At 35.7% G+C, this 26,137-nt stretch overlaps 1 protein-coding gene across 10 annotated transcripts in view; it reads left to right on the forward strand.

Moving 5' to 3' along the window:
• Nucleotides 1-26,137, forward strand: part of HORMAD2 (HORMA domain containing 2) — a 76,083-nt gene that overhangs the window by 27,023 nt on the left and 22,923 nt on the right. For all 10 annotated transcript variants that reach the window (XR_006885255.1, XR_006885259.1, XR_006885256.1 and 7 more), the window contains 2 exons: nt 2,693-2,844; nt 3,007-3,260. Coding sequence is in view for 5 of the 10 variants with exons in the window: in XM_046639353.1 (XP_046495309.1) it covers nt 2,693-2,844; nt 3,007-3,260 (406 nt within the window). In the remaining 5 variants the exon portion in view is untranslated. The remainder of the gene's footprint in view (nt 1-2,692; nt 2,845-3,006; nt 3,261-26,137) is intronic.

Here is a 26,137-nt window from a genome sequence, read left to right on the forward strand (position 1 = left end):
CAGATTATCAACCTCCCTAAATATTAGTATTCTCATCTGCACAATGGAGTTAGTAATATCTACTTCACATAGTTGCTGTGATTATTAAAATATAATGTATACATAAAGCTTTGCCCATGCCTGGCACATAATAGACACTTGACAGATGGTACCTAGTAGTGGTGGTGGTGATGGTGGTGGTCCTTGGAGGCAGTGGTGGTTGGTGGGAGGCACAGCAGTCGAAATTATATTAATGAGACTGTCTTCATGGGTTGATTGAATAACTCCTTAAGACTCTGTCTAGCCGCTCACCCAAAGTTTCTCAATTGCTATGCCAAGATATTGATCCTATCTGCCCTCAATGTAGCCAGACTGGGCCCATGGTAGATGAAACCCCTGAACTATTTTCCTATAGAAACAAACGTTCTCATCTGCTTACTAAAATTATACAAATATGATTTTCTACATGTCCCTGTATGGAAAAGACTGGAAAGCACTGCATTTTCCTATCAAGTCTAAAATTCCAAGTTTGAGATATATTAATGGGTTAAATAGCAAAGACAAGGACATTTGCTTCAGAAGGTCTTTAGTGCAGATAGAGATGTTTTATTGAGGAGCAACATTTATTCCCTTCCCAGTAGCTTTTGGATTCAGATAGAGCTAAGTATTGCTGAGGAGATGGAATAGAAGTAGAGGGGGCGGATGGTGGTGAAAAGCCCTGGGTGGTAGAGGGCTCCACATCAGGGGGATGAGTTTCCCTGAAAGGAATGACTGAAGAGAAACCTGGCTTAATTCTCAATTTTCTGTACTGTTAGCTCTGTCTCATTATTTACTGCAAGTTTGAGGATTTCTCTCCAAGATTTACTTCCTTAATTATACTCTTGTTTGAGTTAAAACTTACAGACAGCACTAGGATATGAAGGGGAAGTAAGTTCTAGGAATGAGAATTAAAATAACCATCATTAGCTAACATTTGAATAGCACTTTACAGATTGTGAAGCCCTTTTTACACATATTTCACATAAAACAGTTGCCTTTTACTCTCTAAAATTCAAATATAAGTCCAACTGACAACCAGATGAATCTCTTTTGTTATGAAGGCATATATGCCAAGAGGTAAGCAGTAAAACAGAAATGGCCAAATCTTTCAGCTACCAAGGAGGAAAGAAGGTAATGCATATTACTAATTTCCTAGGAAGCAAAGGTAGGCATTTGTTCAAATGATTGTTCATACAAAATTTCCTTATCACCTCTTCTATAGTAAAGGTAATTTCTCTTTTAAAAGAGTGTAAAGTAGTCTTGAATATGATTTTACATGAATACGATTTTATGAATATGATGTATGCTGAAGGATCCCATGAGCTACATGGCTATAGCCCTTCACTCTGGTTACCTATTTCAAATTAGTTAAATCCTGGTAGACAAAAGTTTAAGTTGTTCAAAATTTAAAGATCAAATGTATTTACTTAAAATGTTTGTTTTATGACTTTATACTGCCTTCAGTAGTTCAATTACTTAAGATTATTTTTCAGTATTGATGCTTACTATGTGAAAGTCATTGTGTAAATATATTGCAGTCATGTACTTCCTAAAAACTACTCAAATGTGAGACCTATTTGGGAAGGAAGTTTTGGAGAGAAATAAAAAGTATTTAGAATTTGAAGGTAATTTAGTCCAACTTGTTTATTCATTCATTAATTCAACAAATATTTATTGAGTACTTAACTGTTACTAGGCACCAAACTTAGTACTGTGGAGATGAAAGAAATAGCCACTCATAGTCAAGAGGGGGATGTACAAACAGTTACAAACAGGGGTGAGATATAGTGATTATCAGGGAAGACCTCTTTGAAGAGGTGACACACGAGCTAGGTATTCAAGGATAAATTTGGAAGAGTCAGGAAGAAAAGTGGGAAAAGCACAATCCAAGCAAAGTGAACAGCATATGCAAATACACATGGGCAACAGCAAACTGGGTAGTAGTTACAGATGAAGGTGGAGGTGAGGGTGCAGCTGGTTGTGAAAGGCATTGTTAACACACTAATCTTGAATTTGATTGAAAGGTAATGGACATAATAGAAGAATTTTAAGCAAGAGAGTGACATGAGCAGATTTTCCTATTAGGAATGTTATTTTGGCAGTGGTATGGAGAATGTTTTGCAGTGTGGATAAGAAGAAAAGCAGGAAGAATAGATGGCCATTGTTGTAATCCATTTAAGAGTAAGGAGGGGATGCCTCTGAGAGATAACCAGGTGGTAGAAAGGCCTAGAGCTGATGATTGATTTTATACTTGGAGAGATGTAGAAATGTGGGTAAGCTTATTTCACAAATGAGCTAACTGACCTAGAGTGTCTAAATGACTCGACCAAGGTCATTCAACTAGTTAGCAGCAGAGCCAATATTAGATATCATGTCTCCTAATTCCAAATCCATTGTTCTCACTATTATGGCATGCAGTTATTTGTGAATCAAAAATTTTAAAAATCGGTTCATATTTAAAATGACTTAAGAGAATTTGCTGCTTAAGAAATCATTTGTATATACACTACAGAAAGTACAATCACTCCTTTAATTTACATTCTAAAAGTAGTCTCAAGAGTGTCCTGCTCTTTAGTTTATATTTATTTGGTCATATAGTAAAAAGTTCTTTTTGAAATAGATTTTCAGTATTGTGTATGATTGAAAAGTATGCTGTTTTTCTATGTGGTTATAGCAGTAGTACAAGCTTCGAAAGTGGGACAAGCAGTGAAGATATTAAGAAAGCCAGTGTTCTACTGATCCGTAAATTGTATATACTGATGCAGAACCTTGGACCCCTTCCTAATGATGTTATACTTACTATGAAACTCCACTACTATAATGCGGGTAGGTGGAGACCTCTAGTCAAATTCCTTAAGAGTTGAAGTAATATTTTATCTAAATTGAAGGATTTTGCAAGCATCGGGAAGAGATGTCTGTTGCTACACATGAAAGATTAATCCAACTTGTTCTGTTGAAACTGAGTTTTCTTCCCTTTTCATTTTGCAGTGACCCCACATGATTACCAACCCCCTGGTTTTAAAGAAGGGGTAAACTCACACTTCCTGCTGTTCGAGGGAGAGCCCGTAAACCTGCAAGTGGGATTGGTCTCCACTGGCTTCCATAGCATGAAAGTAAAAGTCACAACCGAGGCCACCAGAGTGTCTGATTTGGAGAACAATCTCTTTCAGGAGAACAGCACTACCGAAATTGCCCATCAGGGTCTAGACTGTGAGGAGGAAGAAGAAGAATGCAACAATCATGTAAGGCAAAGCTCTAGCAATCCTCCCTTGCCTCAGTTAAACACAGATGACATTTTTCAATTCCTACACAGGTCATATCACAGTAACAAGGTCCAATAGAGTGTACCAGTTGTAAAAACTGAAACAAAATCAGTCCCTGACCTCAAGGAGTCTTTATTGTAAAAAAGTACAGTCTTCAAGACTTTGTTAGATGAAATTCTCCTTGACTGGGGAAGAAAAAGACTTTCTAATATACTTCTTTTCTCAAAGGTATCCATGAATTTAGAAAATTTGGGATTTTCTTTCTTTCATTTAATAAGTAACATTTTTAGGGTTTAAAAAATATTCTAGGTGTTTACTCATACTCACCCAAAGTATATATAAATTCTTGATTACTGAGGTAATTGGGTGGAAGGGGGTTTAGGCAGAAAAAAGTTATGGATAAACTCAAGTCAAAGTGAAAACAAAACGATAGCCAACTCTCGGTTTTGTGAAAAGAGACAAGCTTTGGGGCTGGGTCCCTGGGGAAAGTCATGGGGCTGGAGTTGGAGCCACTGGAGCCAAACAAGCAGGGCTCTGAGCCCTTTACCTTCCTACTTCCTACAGTAGAGACTTGGAGTTGAGTACTTGCTGGGGCTCTGCTGTGCCCTAGGTAAATCCACACCCTAGGGGCCGGCCCGGTGGCGCGGCGGTTAAGCGCGTACATTCCGCTTTGGCGGCCAGGGGTTCGCTGGATCAGATCCCAGGTGTGGACATGGCACCGCTGTGCAAGCCATGCTGTGGCAGGCATCCCACATAGAATGTAGAGGAAGATGGGCACGGATGTTAGCTCAGGGCCAGTCTTCCTCAGTAAAAAGAGGAAGATTGGCAGCAGTTAGCTCAGGGCTAATCTTCCTCAAAAAAAAATCTACACCCTGTTGTCTGGATAATAAAGTTTACTGTATGCCAACACTGTATTAAAAGGGTTCTGAGTTAAACATAAAGAATTTTCAGACTGGGAAGGGATGCTATAAAATCTTTTCAGGAGCTATTTTTAAGATTAGGATGCTAATATATTCTCTTAAGATAGTTTGAGTCCTACTTAAACATAGATGACTGCAGTAGGTAACTTTTAAAGATTCCTTCGGATTCTTTAACTCTGTGTTATGTTTCATACATTGAAAAGAAGTCTTACTTCCCTTAATGTAAATAATATAAACCAAATAAACAACATGATTTTTTCTCATTTTTAGTAAGTATTTTCACAATGTCACATGTGATAATGGCTTTAGATTTTGATGCAACTTTCTTCTGATTCCGCTCAAGGAAGACATAGCTAACATAGATTGATTTTAAAAGAATAGACGTTAAGAAGAGAATGAGCATATTTGAACTAAAATTTTATCTTTTAAAATTAAGAAATTATTTCTCTTTTACTAACTGAAATGAAAGCAGGACAACTTGAGAATGAATAATTCAATGGATAGGTTAAAGAAGACGTGATAACACTTTCCAAGCACACATTTAGTAGGAACAATATACAAAGATTGGAATTTTGTGGTAAACTCAGTCAATTCAAGTTCCTCTCTCAGCTAACCAATTGTATAAGAGAATTTAGTAAGTCTAGTGAAGTGCTTACATTTTCCCACTAAGAATTCTGTTGCTTTCCTTCATGGAATACACACACACAAACATTCATACACGTATTTGTACATGTATGTACATATGTAGAACCCTTTATTGCTTTTAAAAATTATTTTAAAAATTATTTTATGAAATATGCATACAGCAGAGTATATAGAAGTAGTATGTACAGTTTTAAGAATAATGAGAACATCCATATACCCTCCATTCAGGCTAAGAAGTAGAACATTGTCACTACCTTAGAAGCCACCATGTGCCTCTCTCTCATTGCACCCCCTTCTTCTCCTCCAAAGATAACCACTCTCTTAACTTCCATGATAACCCTTCCCTTACTCTTCTTTATAGTTTTATGATCTATGAGTATATCTGCTTGTTTAAAATTTTTATATAAATGTAATCATACTCTAGGTAGTCTTCTATGATTTACTTCTTTTGCTTGACCATCAAAAATGTGATTTATCCATTTGTCTGTGGTTGTTCATTCATTTTCACTGCTGTAGAATATTCTCCTCTTGACAGATATTCTTTCTTTTCAATCATTATAAACGTTCATGTACACACTCTTGGTACACATATGCAAGAGTGTCTCTAGGGAATATACCAAAAAGTTTGAGGGCTTGAACATTTTCAACTTTAAGTAATGCAAAACTGTTTTCCAAAGTGATTGTACCAATTTATACTTCACCGATAGTGGAGAAAAGTGCCCTACATTCTTGTCAACACTTAATATTATCTGAGTTTATGTTATCTGCCTATCTGTTGGATGTGAAATGATAATACCTCATGATTTTAATTTGCATTTCCCTGACTATTAGTGAATTTGAGCATCTTTTTTTGTGTATTGGCCATTCTGGTTTTCTTATATATAAAGTACCTGTTCAAGTCTTTCTTGCATTTTCCTATTTGATTATTTATCTTTTCCTCATGATTTAAAAAATATGTTCTAGGGGCCAGCCCCATGGTGGAGTGGTTAAGTTTGTGCGCTCTGCTTCGGACATGGCACAGCTCATCAGGCCCTGCTGAGGCGGCGTCCCATATAGCACAACCAGAAGCACTCACAATTAGAATATACAACTTTGTACTGGGGGGCTTTGGGGAGAAGAAGAAAAAGGAAAAGATTGGCAACAGATGTTAGCTCAGGTGCCAATCTTAAAAAAAATGTTCTAAATAATAATTCTTTTTCATTTGTCTTTGTTGCAGTAGTTTTTCTTAGGTTTGTGGCTTGTCTTTTCAATTTCTTTAAGATGCCTTTTCCTAAAGAAAAGTTCTTAATTTTAATGTAGTCAAATATTTTTCTCTAATATGTGCTTTTGGATATTCTTAAGAAAACCTTCTTTACCTGAGGTCATTTATAATATTCTCCTATATTTATTCTGAAAGTTTAAAGGTTTTTCTTTTTACATTTAGGTTTTTATTCCACTTGGAGTTTATTTTTATTTGTGGTGTAAGGTAGACAAGACCCCTTTAGCAAATTTTTTAATCCAAGTATAATATACATACAGAAAAATATATACGTCATAATGATACGACTCAATAAATATACACAAACTGAACACCAGGCTGGAAGAAGAGTGAGGGAAGCAAGGTGAGAGTGAGTGCCTCTTTAAATTTTGCTCCCTAGATATCTTGTGTGTCTCACCCTTGTTCCAGCCCTACTGAATAAACATGTGAAATCAGCACCCAGATCAAGAAACAAACTACTACCAGCTCCCAGAAAACCCAGTCTTACTTTGCAGTTAGTGTCCTACTCAACAAGAATATCTCTATCCTCACTTCTGTTAGTATTGATTAGTTCCTCTTGTTTATTTTATAGATGCAGAATCATAAAGTATGAACCATTTTCCCACTCAGCACTATGTTGTGATATTTATCCATATTCTTGCATATTGTTGTGGACCATTCTCACTATTTATCCATCTATTGTTAATAGGCATTTGGGAAATTTCTTATTTTTGACTATTATGAATAGTACTGGTCTGAACATTCTGAACATATTTTTTAGTGAAATATGTACACATTTCTAGTGGGAATAGAACTGCTAGGAGTAGAATTGTTAGATCAGAAGATACGTGTACATTTAGCTTTAATAGATACTACAAAACAATTTCCAAAGTGATTGGGCCAATTTACATGCCCATCAGCAATGTATGAGAGTTGTGGTTGCTCCACATCCTCACCAACCCTTGGCATTTTCCATCTTTTTAATTTCAGCCATTCTGGTGGGTATGCAGTGGTATATCATTGTGGTTTTAATTTACATTTCCCTGATGACTAATGAAGATGAGCACCTTTTCATATATTTATTGGCCATGTTGGATATCCTCTTTTGTGAAGTGTCTTTTCAAGTCATTTGTCATTTTTCTTCTATTGGGGTCTATTGCGTTGTCTTTCATTCTTATTGATTTGTAGGAGTTCTGCATATATATTCTACGTATAAGTCCTTTGTCAGATACATGTACTGTATTGTGAATATCTCTTCGACTTTATGAGTTGCCTTTTACTCTCTTAAAGCTGTGTTGTGATGAACAGAGTATTAATTATATTAGTTTTAATATAGTCCAATTTATCAATATTTTCAGCTATATTTCGCAGTTTTTATTTAAAAATTTTTATCTGCTGTAAAGTTTACAGAGACATGCTCTATGTTTCTCTAAAAAGAGGAAATAACTACAGAAACAGAAGAGAGTTTTAAAATTATAAAAGACCTTCATGAATAACTCCATACCAAAAAATATAAATACCTGACCTTTCTCTCCCCCACCTTCAGGTATTCATATATTTTAGTATGAAATTATTCATGGAGGTCTCTTATAATATTAAAAATCTCTTCTGCTTCTGTAGTTATTTCCCTGTTTTCATATCTGGTGCTGTTTTTTGTGCCCCATTTGTTTTTCTTGGTTATATTTGCCAAAAATCAGTATTTTTTATTACTCTTTTCAAAGTCATCTTTTGGTTGTGCTTATCGCTTTTATTGCTTTTTTTTGTTTGTTTCTTTTCTATTTTGTTCATGTTTTGCTTTTATCTCTGCCTTCTTCTGTTTGTCTAGTTTGGATTTCGTCTCCTTTACTCCAAATTGACCTTTCCATTGAGATACAGACTTGTGTCCTACAAGTACCTTGAATTCAACATATCCAAATGGAATTTCAACTTCTGACCCAACATGCTCTTCCTCCTCCCTGGTTCCTTATCTTGGTGTTGCACCATCACTTTACCAAACAGCCTGACCAGGAATGTGTTCAACTCCTATGTTCTTCTTATTTCTCATATCCTTTTGGTTGTCATTTCTGTCTGTTTTGCCTTTGAAATTTTTCTCAAGTCTGGCCCTATTGCCACTGTGCTGATTTAGGCCGCCATCATTGCTCTATTTGTGAATGATAGCTGAGTTTCCTAACTGTCTCCCTGATGTCAGCATTGCCTCTCTAATCTGTCTTCCATAGTCCCAGGGAGTGAGGGTACTAAAACTGTGGTGATCATTTTTAAATATTTCAAGTTGATTTATTTTGTGTAATTTCAAAGGGAAGAATGAGAACCAATAAATGAAAATTACAGCGTGTGTGTGGTGGGGGGTTGTGGCGTAGGGGAACCCAGAGGTCAATTTTGGCTCAATAGAAAGAAGAACTTTCTCTTAAAAATTTTAAAGCAATATTATAATGACATTAAAGTAATTTAAAAAGCAAGGCAAATCTTCCAACTGTCCTATCATCCTATCAATACTGTTTTTATTTTTATATATTCTATCCCCTCCAGTATTTTTCCACAGATATATATATTTATATGGTTTTAATCATGGTGTATATATAAATTTGTTTTACCTTTATACTTAACATTACTCTTATAAATATGTCCCACCTTAATCTTCATATTTTTAATTTTAATGACCTTTTGTTTCATTTAGGTTCTTACTCTACCATTTCCCTACATTTATTTTTATTTTTATCTTGTTGGATGAAGAAGATTGGCCCTGAACTAACATCTATTGCCAATCCTCCTCTTTTTTGCTTGAGGAAGATTGTTGCTGAGCTAACATCTGTGCCAATCTTCCTCTATTTTTTTATATGTGGGATGCTGCCACAGCATGGCTTGATAAGCGGTGTGTAGGTCCACACCCAGGATCCAAACCCACTAATCCCTGGCCGCTGAAGTGGAGCATACGAACTTAACTACTACACCACTGGGCTGGCCCCTGTTTCTCTACTTTTAAACATTTAGGTTAATTCCTGATTTTGCTATTATAAATAGCATAATAAATACCTTTATATGTATGATAGAATTTTTCCTTGTTTCCTAAGGATATAGTATCAGAACTGAAATTTACAGAAGCCTGAAAATTTGTATAGCTCTCGAATGAGTATTACCAAATCATTTTCCAGAAGCTGCCAACTTCTTCACCTCCTCAGGATGCATTTTCTAACAATGACAACTACTTCATCAATCTGGCTGTCCCGAGAAGGACAAACTCCTTGTCATCAGCTGTGTTCAAGTATAGATGTATACTGTGTTCAAGATACAGTAGAGGTGATTGTCTCTAGGGTGTTGCAAAAGAAAATCACCATTTAGGGGGAAGGTTGAACTAGATTGACCTCTGAGATTCCCTTCCATGCTAAGATTCTCTGGGGTGTTGTTGTTGGTTTTTTTTTGTGTGTGTGTGAGGAAGATTGGCCCTGAGCTAACATCTGTTGCCAATCTTCCTCTTTTTGCTTGAGGAAGATTGTTGCTGAGCCAACATCTGTGCCAGTCTTCCTCTACTTTGTATGTGGGATGCCGCCACAGTGTGGCTTGATGAGCGGTGTGTAGGTCCACGCCTGGGATCCGAACCCATAAACCCTGTGCTGCTGAAGTGGAGCATGCAAACCTAACTACTACACAACTGTGCTGGCCCCTGGGATGTTTTTTGAATTCCTATTGAGAGCATAATGCCCTGCTAAGCATTGTGAAGAAAACAAAGACATAAAATAAAGTTTCTACGTTTGAGAACTCTGGCTGAAGAGACTATACCTATATACTATAATAACACATAATATTGGAGAGTGTATGAATGAGAGAAATAATATTAACTAACAGTATTGCACATTGTTCTCAGGGATTTACAAGTACTATCACTTTTAATCTTCCCAGCTACTTTATGAGGTAGATACTATAATTATCCTGACTTTACAAATGAGGAAACTGAGACTTAGAGAAATTAGCCCAAGGTGACATACACAGTGAATAAGTAGCAGGGCCAGGATTCAAATCAAGGCAGTTGGACTCCAAAGCCTGGGCTCTTAGGATACAGAAGTAAGGATAAATCGGCACTGTGTGGGAAGGTTTCATTGGGTTGGTGATTTTATGGACGAATCATATTTTGATTGGCAGAGGTTAAGGAGGAGGACATTCCAGGCAAGTTGGAAAGTACAGTATGGTAACATCAGAACTTCTGTCTCTATGACTTGGAATTTAAGTACTGAACTTTCTACACCTGTCCCTGTATCCTACATGACTTTGCTGAAATCTCTACTTTTGGTAACCTCTAGCTCAAAAATTTTTTTAAACTTTTTTAAATCATAAAATTTTTCTATTAGAACAGAAAGTTTACAAAATCTTGATCAAACAGCTTATACTGCCTTTTCACCAGTGATCGTAGTAGTGGTTTAACATATTCTTCTTGTTATGAGGCTATTGTAAGATTGAAAACAAATTTTAATACAATTTTCTTTTTCAGGTTATTCCTTATCTCGATTGCAGAAAGACAAATATAAAAAGAATTCTACCAGTAGTCGAAATTGTTCAATATTTGTACTGTTTATTTTCTAGTATGATCCTTAAGATCTGAGGAACAATGCAGAAGTGAGATTGTAATCTGGCAAGAGATTCAGAAATGATAAAAGCGCACAAACCTGAAATTTTTTTTTCCTTTATCTCCCCAAAGCCCCCCGGTACATAGTTGTGTATTTGTAGTTGTGGGTCCTTCTAGTTGTAGCATGTGTGATGCCACCTCAGCATGGCTTGATGAGCGGTGCCACGTCCACGTCCAGGATCCGAACCAGTGAAACCTTGGGCCGCCGAAGTGGAGCGCACAAACTTAACCACTCGGCCATGGGGCCAGCCCCCAAACTTGAAATTTAAAAATTCTTAAATTATAAGAACTCTTAAAACCTAACTCCACTTGGAAAATAGGACACGGAACCCAAGTAAGAGACCAAAGAATCCCAGGACAAAATAGGGTTATGTAGAACTGTCTGAAAAACCCTATCCTAAATGTGTCCTTATCATTTTACCTGCCTCTGCAACACCTTCAGGACAGGTATTCATTCCTAACAGGGGTAGTTTGGGCTTAAGATCTAGCTAGTAAGGCCACACAGACACAATGGCACTCACGGTACGCTAGGAAGTTGGGCAGTTTTCTCTGTTGTAGTCAACTGGACAGATTGCAGTAGACGCATACGCTAGAGAGACTCCTGGACAGGCTTCTTTAAAGAACTCACCTATATGGTAACAATCAACTCATGTTCTCATCATTGGATGTAGAATCTTATTTAAATTTTATGCTAAGTTTAAATGCTGAGGCAAAAGTACTTCCTTCTAATAGAGGTAGTTAACCCAGGCTCCTTACAAGACTCTAATAATTACTGACATTTACAGACAGCTATAAAAAGATGGAGGGCTAATGTTGCCCAAGACTACTTTAGAGAGTTTGTTAAGCTACAGCTCTTTGGGAATTAATATTTTTATCAATTTCTTAGGTAGAGCTCCTTATGCTGTAATTTTCTAATTTTCTGAGATCCTTATGAGTCTCTGTACCTCCATGTTAGAAAGAGTTGCTAGATACTCTATATAGATTTTTTTCTAGTCTTTTGCTTTGTACCCAGGAATCTTGACCCAGAATGGTATATTTTTCTCATCTGTAACAGATTAATTTAACTGAAGCATAAATAATTCATGAAAATTGTTTTTTGAGGATGAATTAAAGGCAGAGAATATTGTTTTATTATGAGTCACAAGTATTTCTAAAGAACCAATTCAATAGTTTATCATTTGATCTAGTTACAATGAATGATTTGCTTTTTAAGCATATGTCCAAACATTCACACTAGGTATTCTACTATTTTCCAAGTGTAGTAAAGAAATGGTTTGCATTTTCCATGGATTTTTGTGTCTTATTTCAATTTAAAAAATATTTTGAGGTCTTTTTTCTAAAATTTTGATGAATTCCACAAAAGAATACATATATAACAATATATGGCTTACCTGGATACATTTTTGTGTGTGTGAAGTCCATTTCTCACTCTTTTGTGCTAACACATTTGATCAAAGTACAAATGATTTGTTCTTGAGAAATTAGAATATAAAGTACATTGGTGCCAAAGTAAATGGTACCATTTAGGTGTGGACTAGAAGGATATTTTCTGAATTCTTTAGAATTGCTTTGTATTCCAGTCAGTGGATTAAAACAAGAGCCTTTTCATTCAGAACCTATTTTCTCCCACTAAACTCAGAACTGAAGTTTTGCATATTGGGGTATAGTCTGATAATTTTCATAGCATCACATCTCATGAAGCATATATGCCTTGTTTCATACAATGTTGGCAAGAATATCTTAGATTCTTGGAAGTAGGGTTGATTATTAAAAACGTTGGAGGAGGTGCATTATCTACAGAAAATATTCAGACTTAAAAACCACACATCATTCTCTCTTTCTCATGGGGCTATAGTTTTGTTTTTTTTTTCACAAAGTTTCTTTTTGTCAAATAGGAAATTTTTTTCAATTAATTTTTCTGTTTTGCATTACAGAATGTAATTGTTATCCTCTATTAATCATACAAAGAGGAATGAAAGTTGGTTGACTTTCCCATCAGTCTTATAAGTCATTTCTTTTTTTATGTGAATCATTCTATAACATATCAGAGAAATATTTCCTGTTGTGAGTGGGAAGAGCCACACCGATGATCTGTGTATGTTTCACTTACATAAAGAATAAAGGATTATATTGATATGTATTATAGCAGAAGAAAAGTTGAACATAGTGAGTAATCTTAGGTAGGAACACTTCGGACGTTACTATTAAATCCTAGCATTAGAGGAAATGTTTTGTTAAAAAAAGAACAAAGGAGTAAGACTGAGAATGTCTGTTTCATTAAAAAAAAAAAAATGTCCGTAATAGTCTGAAATAATACAATGTTATCATTATATTAAAACCAGTGTAATATTAGGTTCTACTTAAATTAGGCTTTTTTTTTTCCAAAATGAAGACTTTGTTGAGATTTAGTCAATTACACATTGGAAAAATATAATGACAATGTTTATCTAGAATTGTATTCAGTTGGCCAATTTTTCTAATACTTGTTATATGTTCTTCTAGTTTTCCATTTGAAGCTAAATTTTCTGTTGGTAAACAGATGAGATTATGGTTTGAAACAGATCCAGGCAGTGTAGGGAGAGTAATTCTTTTAGCATTTATATTAGAATCTCAAAATTGAGATCTAAGACTTTAGAAGCCCAGACCTTCAGATAGTGGTAAAGAAAAGCTAGAAACAGAAGTACATATATCATTTATGCAGCCACCATCTCAAATTTGCTTCTTCCTGCGTGATGGAGGGCTCTTCCTGCTTTGATAACCAAATTCAGAACCAACAGAAACGTTGTAGCTAATGGCATTATTTTGACCTTGAAACAAGTCTACACAAAGCTCATTGTTAAGAAAGTTTAAAATAATCTAATCAACTGTAAGTTATCAACATTTATTCACTCAACAAATTTATATTGATGTCTGTCATGCTTGAGTCCCTGTACAAAGATAGTGTACACAAAGATAAATGGGCCAAATCCCCGATTCAAAATTACTTAGGAGAAATGAAACATAAACAAATCGCTGTTATATAAATAATAACAATCGTCATCATTTATCAAGTGCCTACAAAGTACTTTATCTACACAACTTCAATTAATCCCCACAACAACTTTGCATAACATTTTATAGCTGAAGAAATAGAAGTTCATGGACATTAAGTGTCATGTCCAAGGTTGCCCAACTAGAAAGCATCAGAATCAGTATTTGAACCTAGGTCTCTCTGGCTCCAAAGCTCATACACAATTGATTAAATGTTACATTCATTCATGTAGAATGTGAGAGGATGTGAAAAATCCCACAAGAAAGCAAAAACCCTATAGAAAGATAAAATTCCACTTTTAGTCATGAAGGAATAATGTAACAGACTTGCTTTCCTGCTGTAAACAACTAGGAAACTGGGCGAAATATATGAAGCCACTGTTTTCAGACATTAAGACGGCAGGAAGTGCAGAACTGTGATCCCTGAGAGAAGAAAAACAAGATGAGCCTTAAAATTGCCCTGACTTTCTGTCAGGAGGTAGTTTCTGGACCACAGTCACAGGGAGGCGGAACCTAAGCAGAACATGGCAGTCTTGCTGGGTTGAAGAAACAGAGACTGGAGTCTGAGGAAGCTGAGGCAGTTGGGAACAGAGTGTCAGAAGAGAGAGATCTATAGAGAGAAAGAGCTCCAGAAATCAGCATAGGGGTCCCCTGAGTCTTTGGTTGAATATTCAGTTTCTCAGCTGTGGGTTGAAATTCCACAAGGTTAGACAAAGAAAACTGTTGGAAAACTGTAAGTTAAACAATCCTAGACCTCTCATCACAGAGACACCTTGTTGAACACTCAGAACATTTGGTAGAAACTGCAGAAAGGTTACACCTTAGCATTAGGGCTAAACCAACCATTTAGTGAAGGCCTCCATTCTTAACTGTAACAGCTTAAAAACAAGCCTTGAAAGGGTCGAGCTTATCTGCCTGCCAAAACAAAATTCAACACTTTTTAGAGGAAGATAAAATCTAAACACTCAATTAGGTAAAATTTTTATTGTATAGAATCCAATAAAAGTTTATTGACATGTAAAGCAGCAGGAAAATTGATCCATAACCAAGTAAAATCAATCAGCAGAAGCAGACCCAGAAATGTCAGCAGTGATAAAATTAGCAGATAAGGACTTTAAAACAGCTATTATACAAAGAGCAATGATAACCTATGTTTACACAAAAACATATATACAAATGTTTATTGTGGCTTTATTTGTAATCTCCAAAAACTAGAAACAACCCAAATACTCCTTAGTGTGGGAATGGATAAACTTAAAATAAAAAGGAATGAATTACTGATAGATGCAACAACATGGATCATTTGCAAATTCCTTATGCTAAGTGAAAGAAGCCAGAATTAAAAGACTACATACAACATTTTTTCTTTCTTTAGCAGCTTTATTGAGATATAATTCATATACCATACAATTCGCCCATTTAAAATATACAGTTCAATGGTCTTTAGTATCTTCACGGAGTTGTGCAACCATCACCACAGACAATCTTAGAACATTTTCATCACCTCAAAAAGAAACCCCATACCCTTTAGCTGCCATCTCTTTATTTCCCCATTCCCCTTCTCCCCCAAGGCCTAAGCAACTATTAATCTATCTTCTGCCTCTATAGATTTGCCTGTTCTGAATATTTCATATAAATGGAGTCAAACATGTTGTCTTTTGTGCCTGGCTTCTTTCACTGAGCATTATGTTTTCAAGGTTCATCCATGTTATGGTATGTATCAGTACTTCCTTCCTTTTTATGGCTGAATAATATACCATTATATGGATGTACAGTCATGCACCGTATAACGATGTTTTGGTCAATGATGGACTGCATATATGACATTGGTCCCAAAAGATTAGTACCATATAGCCTAGATGTATAGTAGGCTATACCATCTAGGTTTGTGTAAGTACACTCGATGACGTTTGCACAACAATGAAATTGCCTGACAATGCATTTCTCAGAGCATATCCCCATCATTAAGTGATGCATGACTGTACCACTTATTGTTTATCCATTCATCAGTGATGGACATTTGGGTTATTTACATCTTTTGGCTGCTATCAGTAGTGCTATTATAAATATTTGTGTACAAGTTCTTTTTGAACACCTGTTTTCAATTCTCTCAGGTGTATGCCTAGGAGTGGCATTGCTGGGTCATATGGTAACTCTGTTTAATCATTTGAAGAACTCCAAAACTGTCTTCTAAAGTGGCTGCACCATTTTACATTCCTGCTAGCAGTGTATGAGAGTTCCAGTTTTCTCCACATTTTCACTGACACTTGTTATAATTTCACTTTTTACTTCTATCCGTCCTAACTGGGTATGAAGTAAGTGGTATCTCATTGTGGTTTTGATTTGCATTTGTCTAATTTGATGTCAAGCATGTTTTCATGTGCTTATTATCCATTTATATATCTTCCTTGCAGAAATGTTTATTCAGATCTTTTGCCCATTTTAAAATTAGGTTGTTTTGTCTTTTTATTGTTGAGGTGTAAGAGTCCTTTATATTTTCTGGGCACAACCCCTTATCAGATGTATTATTTGCAAGTATCTTCTCCCATCTATGGGTTGTCTTTTTACTTTCTTGATGGTGTCCTTTTTTTTTTTTTTTTTTTTTGAGGAAGATCAGCCCTGAGCTAACATCTGCCAATGCTCCTCTTTTTGCTGACGAAGACTGGCCCTGAGCTAACATCCATGCCCATCTTCCTCTACTTTACATGTGGGATGCCTACCACAGCATGGCTTGCCAAGCAGTGCCATGTCTGTGCCTAGGATCCAAACTGGCAAACCCTGGGCCACCGAAGCATAACGTGCACATTTAACCACAGTGCCACTGGGCCGGCCCCTTGATGGTGTCCTTTGAAGCACAAATAGTTTTTAATTTTGATCAAGTCCAAATTATCCATTTTTTCTTTTGTCACTTATGCTTTTTTTGGGGGTGTCACATCTAAGAATCCTTTGCCAAATTCAAGGTCATTAAGATTTACCCCTTGGTTTTCTTCAAGGAGTTTTATAGTTTTAGCTCTTACGTTTAGATCTTTCATCCATTTTGAGTTAATTATTACACAGGCATACTTCAGAGATATTGTGGGTTTGATTCAGACAGTGGCAAATAAATTCTAAAAAATCAATAAAGCTGATATTGCAATAAAGTGAGTCACAAATTTTCTGGTTTCTCTGCATATAATACTTATGTTTATACTGTATTCTATTAAGTGTGCAATAGCATTATGTCTAAAAAAACCAATGTACGTACTTAATTAAAAAATGCTTTATTGCTAAAAAATCCTAACCATCATCCGAGCCTTCAGCAAGTTGTAATCTTTTTGCTGCTGGAGGGTCTTATAAAAAACACAATATCTGCAAGGCGCAATAAAGTGAAGCTCAATAAAATGAGATATGCCTGTATATGGTGAGGTAAGGACTGACATAATTCCTTTGCATGTGGGCATCTCTACACCATTTGTTTAAAGACTATTCTTTCCCCCTGAAATGGTCCTAGTGCTCTTGTCAAAAATCAGTTGACTATAGACACATGATTTTATTTCTGGACTGTCAATTCTATTCCATTAGTCTGTATGTCTGTCCTTATGCTGGTATCCCACTGTCTTGATCACTGTTGTTTTGTAGTAAATTCTGAAATCAAGTATGAGTCCTTCTACTTTGTTCTTTTTCAAGCTTGTTTTGGCTATTCTGAGTCTTTTGCAATTCCATTTGAATTTTAGAATCGGTTTGTCAATTTCTACAGATAAGTCAGCTGGGATTCATATAGGAATTGCATTGAATTTGTAGGTAAATTTGGGGATTATTAATTTCTTAACAGTATAAGCCTTTTGATGCATGAACGTGGGACATTTTTCCATTTATTTAGATTTCTTTAATTTCTTTCAGCAGTGTTTTGTAGTTTTCACAGTCTAAGTTTTGCACTTGTTTTGTTACATTTATTCCTAAGCATTATATTCTTTTGGTGTTATTGTGAATGAATTTTTTTTTAATTTCATTTTTGAATTGTTCACTGCAAATATGTAGAAATGCATTGAATTTTGTATATTGATTTTGTATCATGGAAGCTTGCTCTGATGGTTCATTTTATGTGTCAAGGGTGTTTGGAGGGTGTTTTTTGATGAGATTAATGTTTAAATAGGTGAACTTTGAGTAAAGCAGATTGCCCTCCATAATGTGTCAGCCTCATCCAATCAGTTGAAGGCCTGAATAGAAGAAAAAGACCAGCCTCCCTAAGCAAGAGGGAATTCTCCAGCAGATTGCCCCTAGATTTCGTGTGTACTATAGGCTCTCCCGGGTCTACAGGCTGCTGGCCTTCAGTCTGCAACTGCTTCATCAGTTCTCCAGAGTCTCGAGACTGCTGGCCCACATGACAGATTTTGGACTTGCCAGACTCCATAATCATGTGAGCCAATTCCTTATAATAAATCTCTTTCTCTCTCTTACTCTCTTTATATATACACATCCTATTTGTTCTGTTTTTCTGGAGAATGCTGACTAATATACTTGCTAAACTTGTTCTAATAGCTTTTTAGTGGATTCCTTACAATTTTCTATATAGAAGATCATGTCATCTGCACACAGATACACTTTTACTTCTTCTTTTCTTATCTTTATGCTTTTTATGTCTTTTTCTTATCTAATTGCCTTGGCTAGAAATTCCATTACAATGTTGAATAGAAGTGAGGAGAGTGGACATCCTTGTATTGTTCCTCATCTTAGGGGGAAAGCATCCAGTCTTTCACCATTAGGTATGTTGTTGACTATGGTTTCTTTGTAGATGCCCTTTATCATGTGGAATAAGTTCTCTTCTATTCCTAGTTTCCTGAGTGTATTTTTGTTGTTGTTGGATTTTGTCAAATGCTTTTTCTGCATCTATTGAGATGACCATGTAATTTTTGTTTTTTGTACTTTTGATATGATGTATTACATTAATTGATTCTCAGATATTTAACCAAGCTTGCATTTCTGGGATAAATCCCACTTGGTCACGGGGTATATGTTTTTCATGTTGCTGGATTTGCTTTGCTAGTATTTTGTTGAGGATTTTTACACCCATATGCATAAGAGATATTAATCTGTGGTTTTCTTTTCTTGTGATATCTTTTTCTGGTTTTGGCAACAAGGTAATGCTGGCCTCATAAAATGAGTTGGAAATGTTCACTCTTCTACTTTTTGGAAGTGTTTGTGAAGAGTTGCTATTCATTCTTCTTTAAATGTTTGGTAGAATTCAGTGGTAAAGCTATCTGGGCTGGGCTCTTCTTGTGGCTATTTTTTTTGTAATTAATTCAGTATCTTCACTTATAGATCTATTATAGATTTATTGTTATAGATCTATTCAGATTTTCTGTTTCTTCTTGATTCAGTTTTGGTAGTTTGTGTCTTTCTAGGAATTTTCTGTTTCATCTATGTTATCTAATTTATTGACATACAACTGTTCATAGTATTCCTTTATAATCCTTTTCATATTTCTGTAAAGTCAGTAGTAATGTTTGCTGTTTTTTTCTGTTTCTAGTAATGTAAGTCTTCTTTCTTGTTTTCTTGGTCAATCTGGCTAAAGGTTTGTCAATTCTGTTGATCTTTCAAAAAAACCAGCCTATGGATTCATCAGTTTTCTTTGTTGTTTTTGTATTCTCCATTTCATAAATATCCAAAATAATCTTTATTATTTCCTTTCTTCTGCTTGTTTTAAATTTAGTTTGCACTTTTTTCCCCAATGTCTTAATGTAGAAGGTTAGGTTATTTGAGATCTTTCTTCTTTCTTTCTTTTTTTTTTAAATTTTTTTCAGTGAGGAAGATTCACCCTGAGCCAACATCTGTGCCAGTCTTCCTCTATTTTGTATGTCGGATGCCTCCACAGCATGACTGATGAGTGGAGTAGGTCCACACCTGAGATCCAAATCTGAGAACCCAGGATGCCGAAGCAGAGCTTGTGGAACTTTAACCACTCACCCGCAGGGCTGGCCCCTCTTTCTTCTTTCTTAATATAGGCATTTACACCTATAAATTTCCCTCCAAGCACTGCTTTAACAGCGTGATGTTGTGTTTTGCTATATTGTGTCTTCAGTTTTATTCATCTCAAAGTATTTTCTGATTTCTCTTTTGATTTCTTCTTCAACCCATTGGTTATTTAGGAGTATGTTGTTTAATTTCTACATATTTGTGAATTTCCTCAATTTTATTCTCTTCTTGATTTCTAATTTTATTCCATTGTGGTCAGAGAACATGCTTTTTATTATTTTTATCCTTTTAAATTTATTAAGGTTTGTTTTAGGCTTTAACATATAGTCTATGCTGAAGAATGTGCCATGTGCACTGGAAAAGAGTGTATATTCTGTTGTTATATGGTATAGTGTTCTATAGGTATCTGTTAGGTCTAGTTGTCTTGTACTCTTGTTCAGGTCTTTTATGTCTTTGTTAATCTTCTGCCTAGTTGTCCTATTCATTACTAAATTGGGGTATTGGAGTATTCAACTGTTATTGTTGAATTGTCTTTTTCTCCCTTCATTTCTATCAGTTTTTGCTTCATATATTTTTGTGTGTTATTATTGGGTGTATATATGTTTATAATCATTTTATCTTTTTTTTCAGATTGGCACCTGAGCTAGCATCTGTTGCCAATCTTCTTTTTTTTTCTTTCTCCCCAAAGTCCCCCAGTACATAGTTGTGTATTCTAGTTGTATGTCCTTCTAGTTGTGTTATGTGGGATGCCACCTCAACATGGCTTGATGAGCAGTGCCATGTCTGCGCCCAGGATCAAAACCAGTGAAACCCTGGGCCGCCGAAGCGGAGTGCGTGAACTTAACCACTTGGCCATGGGGCCGGCCCCTCATTTTATCTTCTTGTTTGATGGACCCTTTTATCTTCATAAAATGTCCCTTATTATCTCGTAAAAATCTTTGCCTTTTGATTGGATTGTTTAATCAATTCACAGTAATGTTATTATTGATATAGTTGGATTTATGACTGCCATTTTATTTGTTTTCTATGTGTTTCATGTCTTTTTTTGTTCTTCTATTCCTCCTTTACTGTTTTCTTCTGCACTGAGTGAATATTTTTAATGAAGCATTTAAATTTCTTTAAGGATTTTTTCAGTGTATATATATTTATTGGATACTCTAGGGCTTATCATATACATCTTAACTCATTACAATCAGCTTCAGATTTATGCTAGTTTAATTCCAGGGAGCTGTAGCAATGTTACTCCTATATAGCTCTATTCCCTTTCCGCTTTTGTGGTATTATTGTTGTACATATAACATCTGTTAGTGTTACAAACCCAATAATATCTTGTTGTAATTATTACTTTACCATCTGTAGTCATTTCCTTGGCCCAGTACAGCTTGCTCCCACTCACCTCTTTTGTGCTGTTATTGGCAAATATGTTGTATTTCCCTATAAGTCAAACAATACATTATATAATATTATTTTATACAGTTGCTTTTTAAATTAGTTAAGAGAAGAAAGGAGAAATCATCTGCATTATTTATCCTACCTTTATAATGACATAGTTACCAATACCAGTGCTCTTTGTGTTTTCAAGTTAATTCCAATTATCATCCGGGGTCACTTGCTTTCAACCTGAAGCATTTTCTTTAATATTTCTCGTAAGGCAGGTCTGCTAGCAACAAATTCTCTCAGTTTTTGTTTATCGGGAAGTGTTTTTATTTTATCTTCGTTTTTTGAAGGTAGCATTGTTTAATATAGGTTTCTTGATTGACAGCTTTTCTTTGAGCATTTTGAATATGTTATCCTACTGCCTAACTAACCTCCATTATTTCTGCTGAGAAGTCAGCTGTTAGCCTTATTGGGTTTCCCTTGTAAATGATGAGTCCTTTTCTCTTGCTGCTTTTTACTATGATGTGTCTGTGTATGGATCTCTGCATTTATCTTACTTGAAGTTTGTTGAGCTTCTTGAATGTGTAGATTAGTGTTTTTCAATACATTTGGGATGGATTCAGTCATTATTTCTTGAAATATTTCTTTCTCACTTTTCTCTCCTTCTGGTACTCCCATTATGTGTATGTTGGTGCACTTGATGGTTTCCCACATTTCTCTGAGGTGTTTATCATTTTTCTTCATTCTTTTTTCTCTGTTTTATTTTTTTGATTACATAATCTCTATCAATCTATCTCAAGTTTGCTAATTCTTTCCTCTTCCAATTCAAATCTACTCCTGAACCTGTCTAATGAATTTTTCATTTCAGTTGCTGTACTTTTCAACTTCAGAATTTCCATTTGGTACTTTTTATAATTTCTATCTCTTTATTGATATTCCTTATTGGATGTGACATTGCATCATATCTTCATTTATTTCTTCAGTTACGGTTTCCTTTAATTCTTTGATCATATTTATAATGGATACTTTGAAGTTTTTGTCTGTTAAATTTGATATCTGATTATTGTCACAGGCATTATCTGTTACCTGGTTTTTTTCCAGTGTACGGGTCATATTTTCCTGTTTTTTTGCACATCCTATAATTTTTGTTGAAAATTTGACATTTTAGATAATATATTATAGCAATCCTGATTCTGGTCCTTCCATCACTCCCTGGGACTTATTATTATTATTACTTTATTTGTTTAGTGACTGGCTGGATTATTTTAGTGAGGTCTACTTCACCCCTGTAGTAAAGCCTCTGATGTTGTTACTCAGATAGTACAGGCTTGGGTATGCTTACAGTCACCCAGGGATGATGATGGTTTTATCAAGGCTTTCTTTGACTGTTTCTTTCCCTGACCACAGTAGATTGTTAACTCAAGTAATTGCTACTGATTGTTCTATTGTTTTCAACAGTGCTCCAGGCATAAATTGCTGTAGAGACTAGTCCAATCAAATTTGGGCCCCTTTGAAGGGATGGTTTCTGAAGTCAGTGTTTGAGATTTGTTCTGATCTCAGGAGGGTTCTCTCTTTTCCGGATTCTCTCCTGCAAAATACTCAACCTGCAGTTTAGCCTTTATCTCCGGTGAATCTATCTGTATCCTCAATTGCCTTTCAACACAACCTCCATTGTATTTGAGAGTGTCCTTAGCTTTGAATTTATCCATGCTTTGTTGCAAATAAAGTCACTGTCCTTCAGAAGAGATTAGGAGCCATCTGTTTTATGTCCTGCTTCTACCCCCTGGTAAAATCTCTGAGTCACAGCTCCAGACCTGGGGTTGGGAACAATGACATGCATCTCTCTGAGTGACAGTCCTACTTTAGGAGCTGAGTGCTATGTGGAGAGGGTACATTAGACTCAGGTCTCAGCTTGTCTCTGCCAGCATGGAACCACTGTTTTACTATTCAGGGAAAGAGTGATTGGGGGCCTGGCATTCTGAGCAATGCTGTACTCAAAATGGAACCTCTGTCTCACCAATGGGGACTGGGTAGAAGAAAGGAGCCCCCAACTCTTGGCCATACTGACATAGAATTTAGCCTCAGCAATATGTAGCCAGGGCCAGGATGAGAAATGCTGATGTCCTGTCCCTCTCATAAAGGTAACCCTTTGAGTAAGAACTAGGAGGAGAGGGAGCTATGTGTTCTTGGCTGCACATGAGGAGTAGAGTGAAGTTTCATTGAGCTGGGAGGGTGGAAGGAGTGATTTGGGTACAAATACCACAGGCTTTTGGTGTTCTTAGCAAATTTTAGTAAATTTTCTTGACTAGAGGTTTCTTCATTTGCTGTATGCCCTTAGGACCATTCTGTGGACTTTATTTTTTTAAATAGTTTTCACCAGTTTTTCTAGGGAGCAGGTCTGCAGAGCTCCTCATACTGACCTGCTGGAAATTGATCTCTTATATGACATTCTTGCAAAGGCAAAACTATAGGGAAAGAAAATAGATCAGTAGGTTCCAGAGCTGGATGTGAAGCTTGACTACAAAGGGGCATGGTGGGGTTTTGAGGAGTGATGGAACTGTTTTATATCGTTACTGTGTATATGTTTGTCAAAATTCACAGAACTATACACTAAAAAGGATAATTTTTACTGCGTGTAGGTTATACCTCAATGAAACAAATGGAAAAAAGCTGTGATAAGTATGCTCAAGGATTTAAAGAAAAACATGATCATAATGAGAAAATGAAAAGTGTTAAAAGGGGGGACAAATAGAATGTGGAGCTTAAAAATACTATATCTGAAATTTTAAAGTATCACTAGATGGATTTCACAGCAGATTAGAAGCTACAAAAGAATAGATCAGTGAACTTGAAGATAGAGCAATAGAAAATAACAAACTGAAGCATAGAGAGGAAAAAAACCCTGAAAAACAAAATGAAAAGAATAGCACCTCAGTGACTTGTGTGGCAATATCAAGCAATCTAATCTATGTGTAATTATAATCACAGAAATTGTGCAGGGGTCGAAATATATAATGGCTGTAAATTTTACAAATTTGATGAAAATTATAAGAACACTTTCAGCAGAAATAATGCAAGCCAGAAGACAATGAAATAACATCTTTAAAGTACTTGAAAAACAAAAACTTTGAACCTTGAATTCTATACCCAGCAAAAATATCCTTTACAAATGAAAATGAAATAAAGATATTTTAAAATCAATTATTTTATTGATGCAGAAAAAATATTTGTCAAAATTCAACATCCATTTTTAATTTTTAAAAAAGAAACTTCTAGAAAAACAAAGAATAGAGGGGAACTTCCTCAACTTTATAGAAAATGTTTATAAAGAACCTAAAGGTGGCATCATACTTAATGGTGAAAGACTAAACACTTTCCACCTAAGACAGGGAGTAAAACAGGATATCTACTCTTACCACTTCTTTTCAACATTGTACTGGAGGTGCTAGTCAGTGAATTAAGGGAAGAATAAGAAATAAAAGGCATACAGATTGGAAAGAAGTAAAACTGAATTTCTTTGAAAATGACATGATTGTGTACAAAGAGAACGTTAAGAAATCTACAAGGAAGACACTCCCAGAACTAACACATGAATTTATCAAGGTCACGGGACACAAAGTCAATACATAAAAACTTATTGTAGGGCCAGCCCGGTGGCGCAGCGGTTAAGTTCGCATGTTCCGCTTCTCGGCGGCCCGGGGTTCACTGGTTCGGATCCCGGGTGCGGAGATGGCACTGCTTGGCAGCCATGCTGTGGTAGGCGTCCCACGTATAAACTAGAGGAAGATGGGCACGGATGTTAGCTCAGAGCCAGGCTTCCTCAGCAAAAAGAGGAGGACTGGCAGTAGTTAGCTGAGGGCTAATCTTCCTCCAAAAACAAAACAAAACAAAACAAAACAAAAAAACAAGAATAAAATTAAAAAAAAAAAAAACTTAGTGTATTTTTCTATACTATCAGTGAACCATTGGAAAATGAAATTTTAAAATACCATTTACAGCAGCATAAAAATTCATGAAATTCTTGGAGCTAAATTAATAAGACATATGCCGTGACCTGTACAGTAAAAACTGTAGAACATTGCTGAGAGAAATTTAAAAAGATCTAAATAAATGCAGAGATTTACCACATTCATGGATTGGAAAACTTGGTTAAGATGTCACTTCTCCCCAAGTTGATCTTTACATTCAATGCAATCCCAGTCAAAACTCCACAGGCCCCTTTTGTAGAAATTGATTAGCTGACTCTAAAATTTAAATGAAAATGCATAGGACCTAGAAAAGCTATAAAACTTTTTTTTTTAAAGATTGTCACCTGAGCTAACATTTGTTGCGAATCTTCTTTTTCTTCTTCTTCTTCTTCTCCCCAAAGGCCCCCCCCCCCATACATAGTTGTATATTCTAGTTATAGGTCCTTCTGGTTGTGCTACGTGGGCTGCTGCCTCAGCATGACCTGAAGAGTGGTGGTATGTCCGCACCCAGGATCCAAACCAGCAAAACCTTGGGTGGCTGAAGCGGAGCATGAATTTAACCACTCAGCCATAGGGCTGGCCCCCTATAAAACTTTTGAACAAGAACAAATTTGGAGAACTTATTCTATCATATCAACTGTCAAAGGACAGTAAACAAGATAGAGTGACATTGTGGTAAAGATAGACAGACATATAAATCATTGGAACAGAATGCAGAGTTCAGAAGTATACCCATACATGTGTAATCCACTGAGTTTTTACAAAGGCGTCAAGGTAAAAGTCTTTTTGATAAATACTGTAACAACTGAATATCCACATGGGAAAAATGAACCTTAATTCTTACCTCACACCACACACAAGGTTAATTCAAAATAGATTAAGGACTTAAATGTAAGAGCTAAAACTTCTAGAAGGAAAAAAATTTTCAGCCAAAATTTCTTAGGCAGTTCCCTAAAAGCACTAACTATAAAAGAAAAAATATTGATAAATTGGACTTCACCTTAATTAAAAACTTCTCTCCCAAAGACATTGTTAAGAAAATGAAAAGCAAGCCAAAGACTGGAAGAAAATATTCTTAATATATACATCTGATAAAGAACTTATATTCAGAA

Source organism: Equus quagga, chromosome 15, assembly GCF_021613505.1.
Source record: "Equus quagga isolate Etosha38 chromosome 15, UCLA_HA_Equagga_1.0, whole genome shotgun sequence".
Taxonomy (NCBI): Eukaryota; Metazoa; Chordata; class Mammalia; order Perissodactyla; family Equidae; genus Equus; species Equus quagga.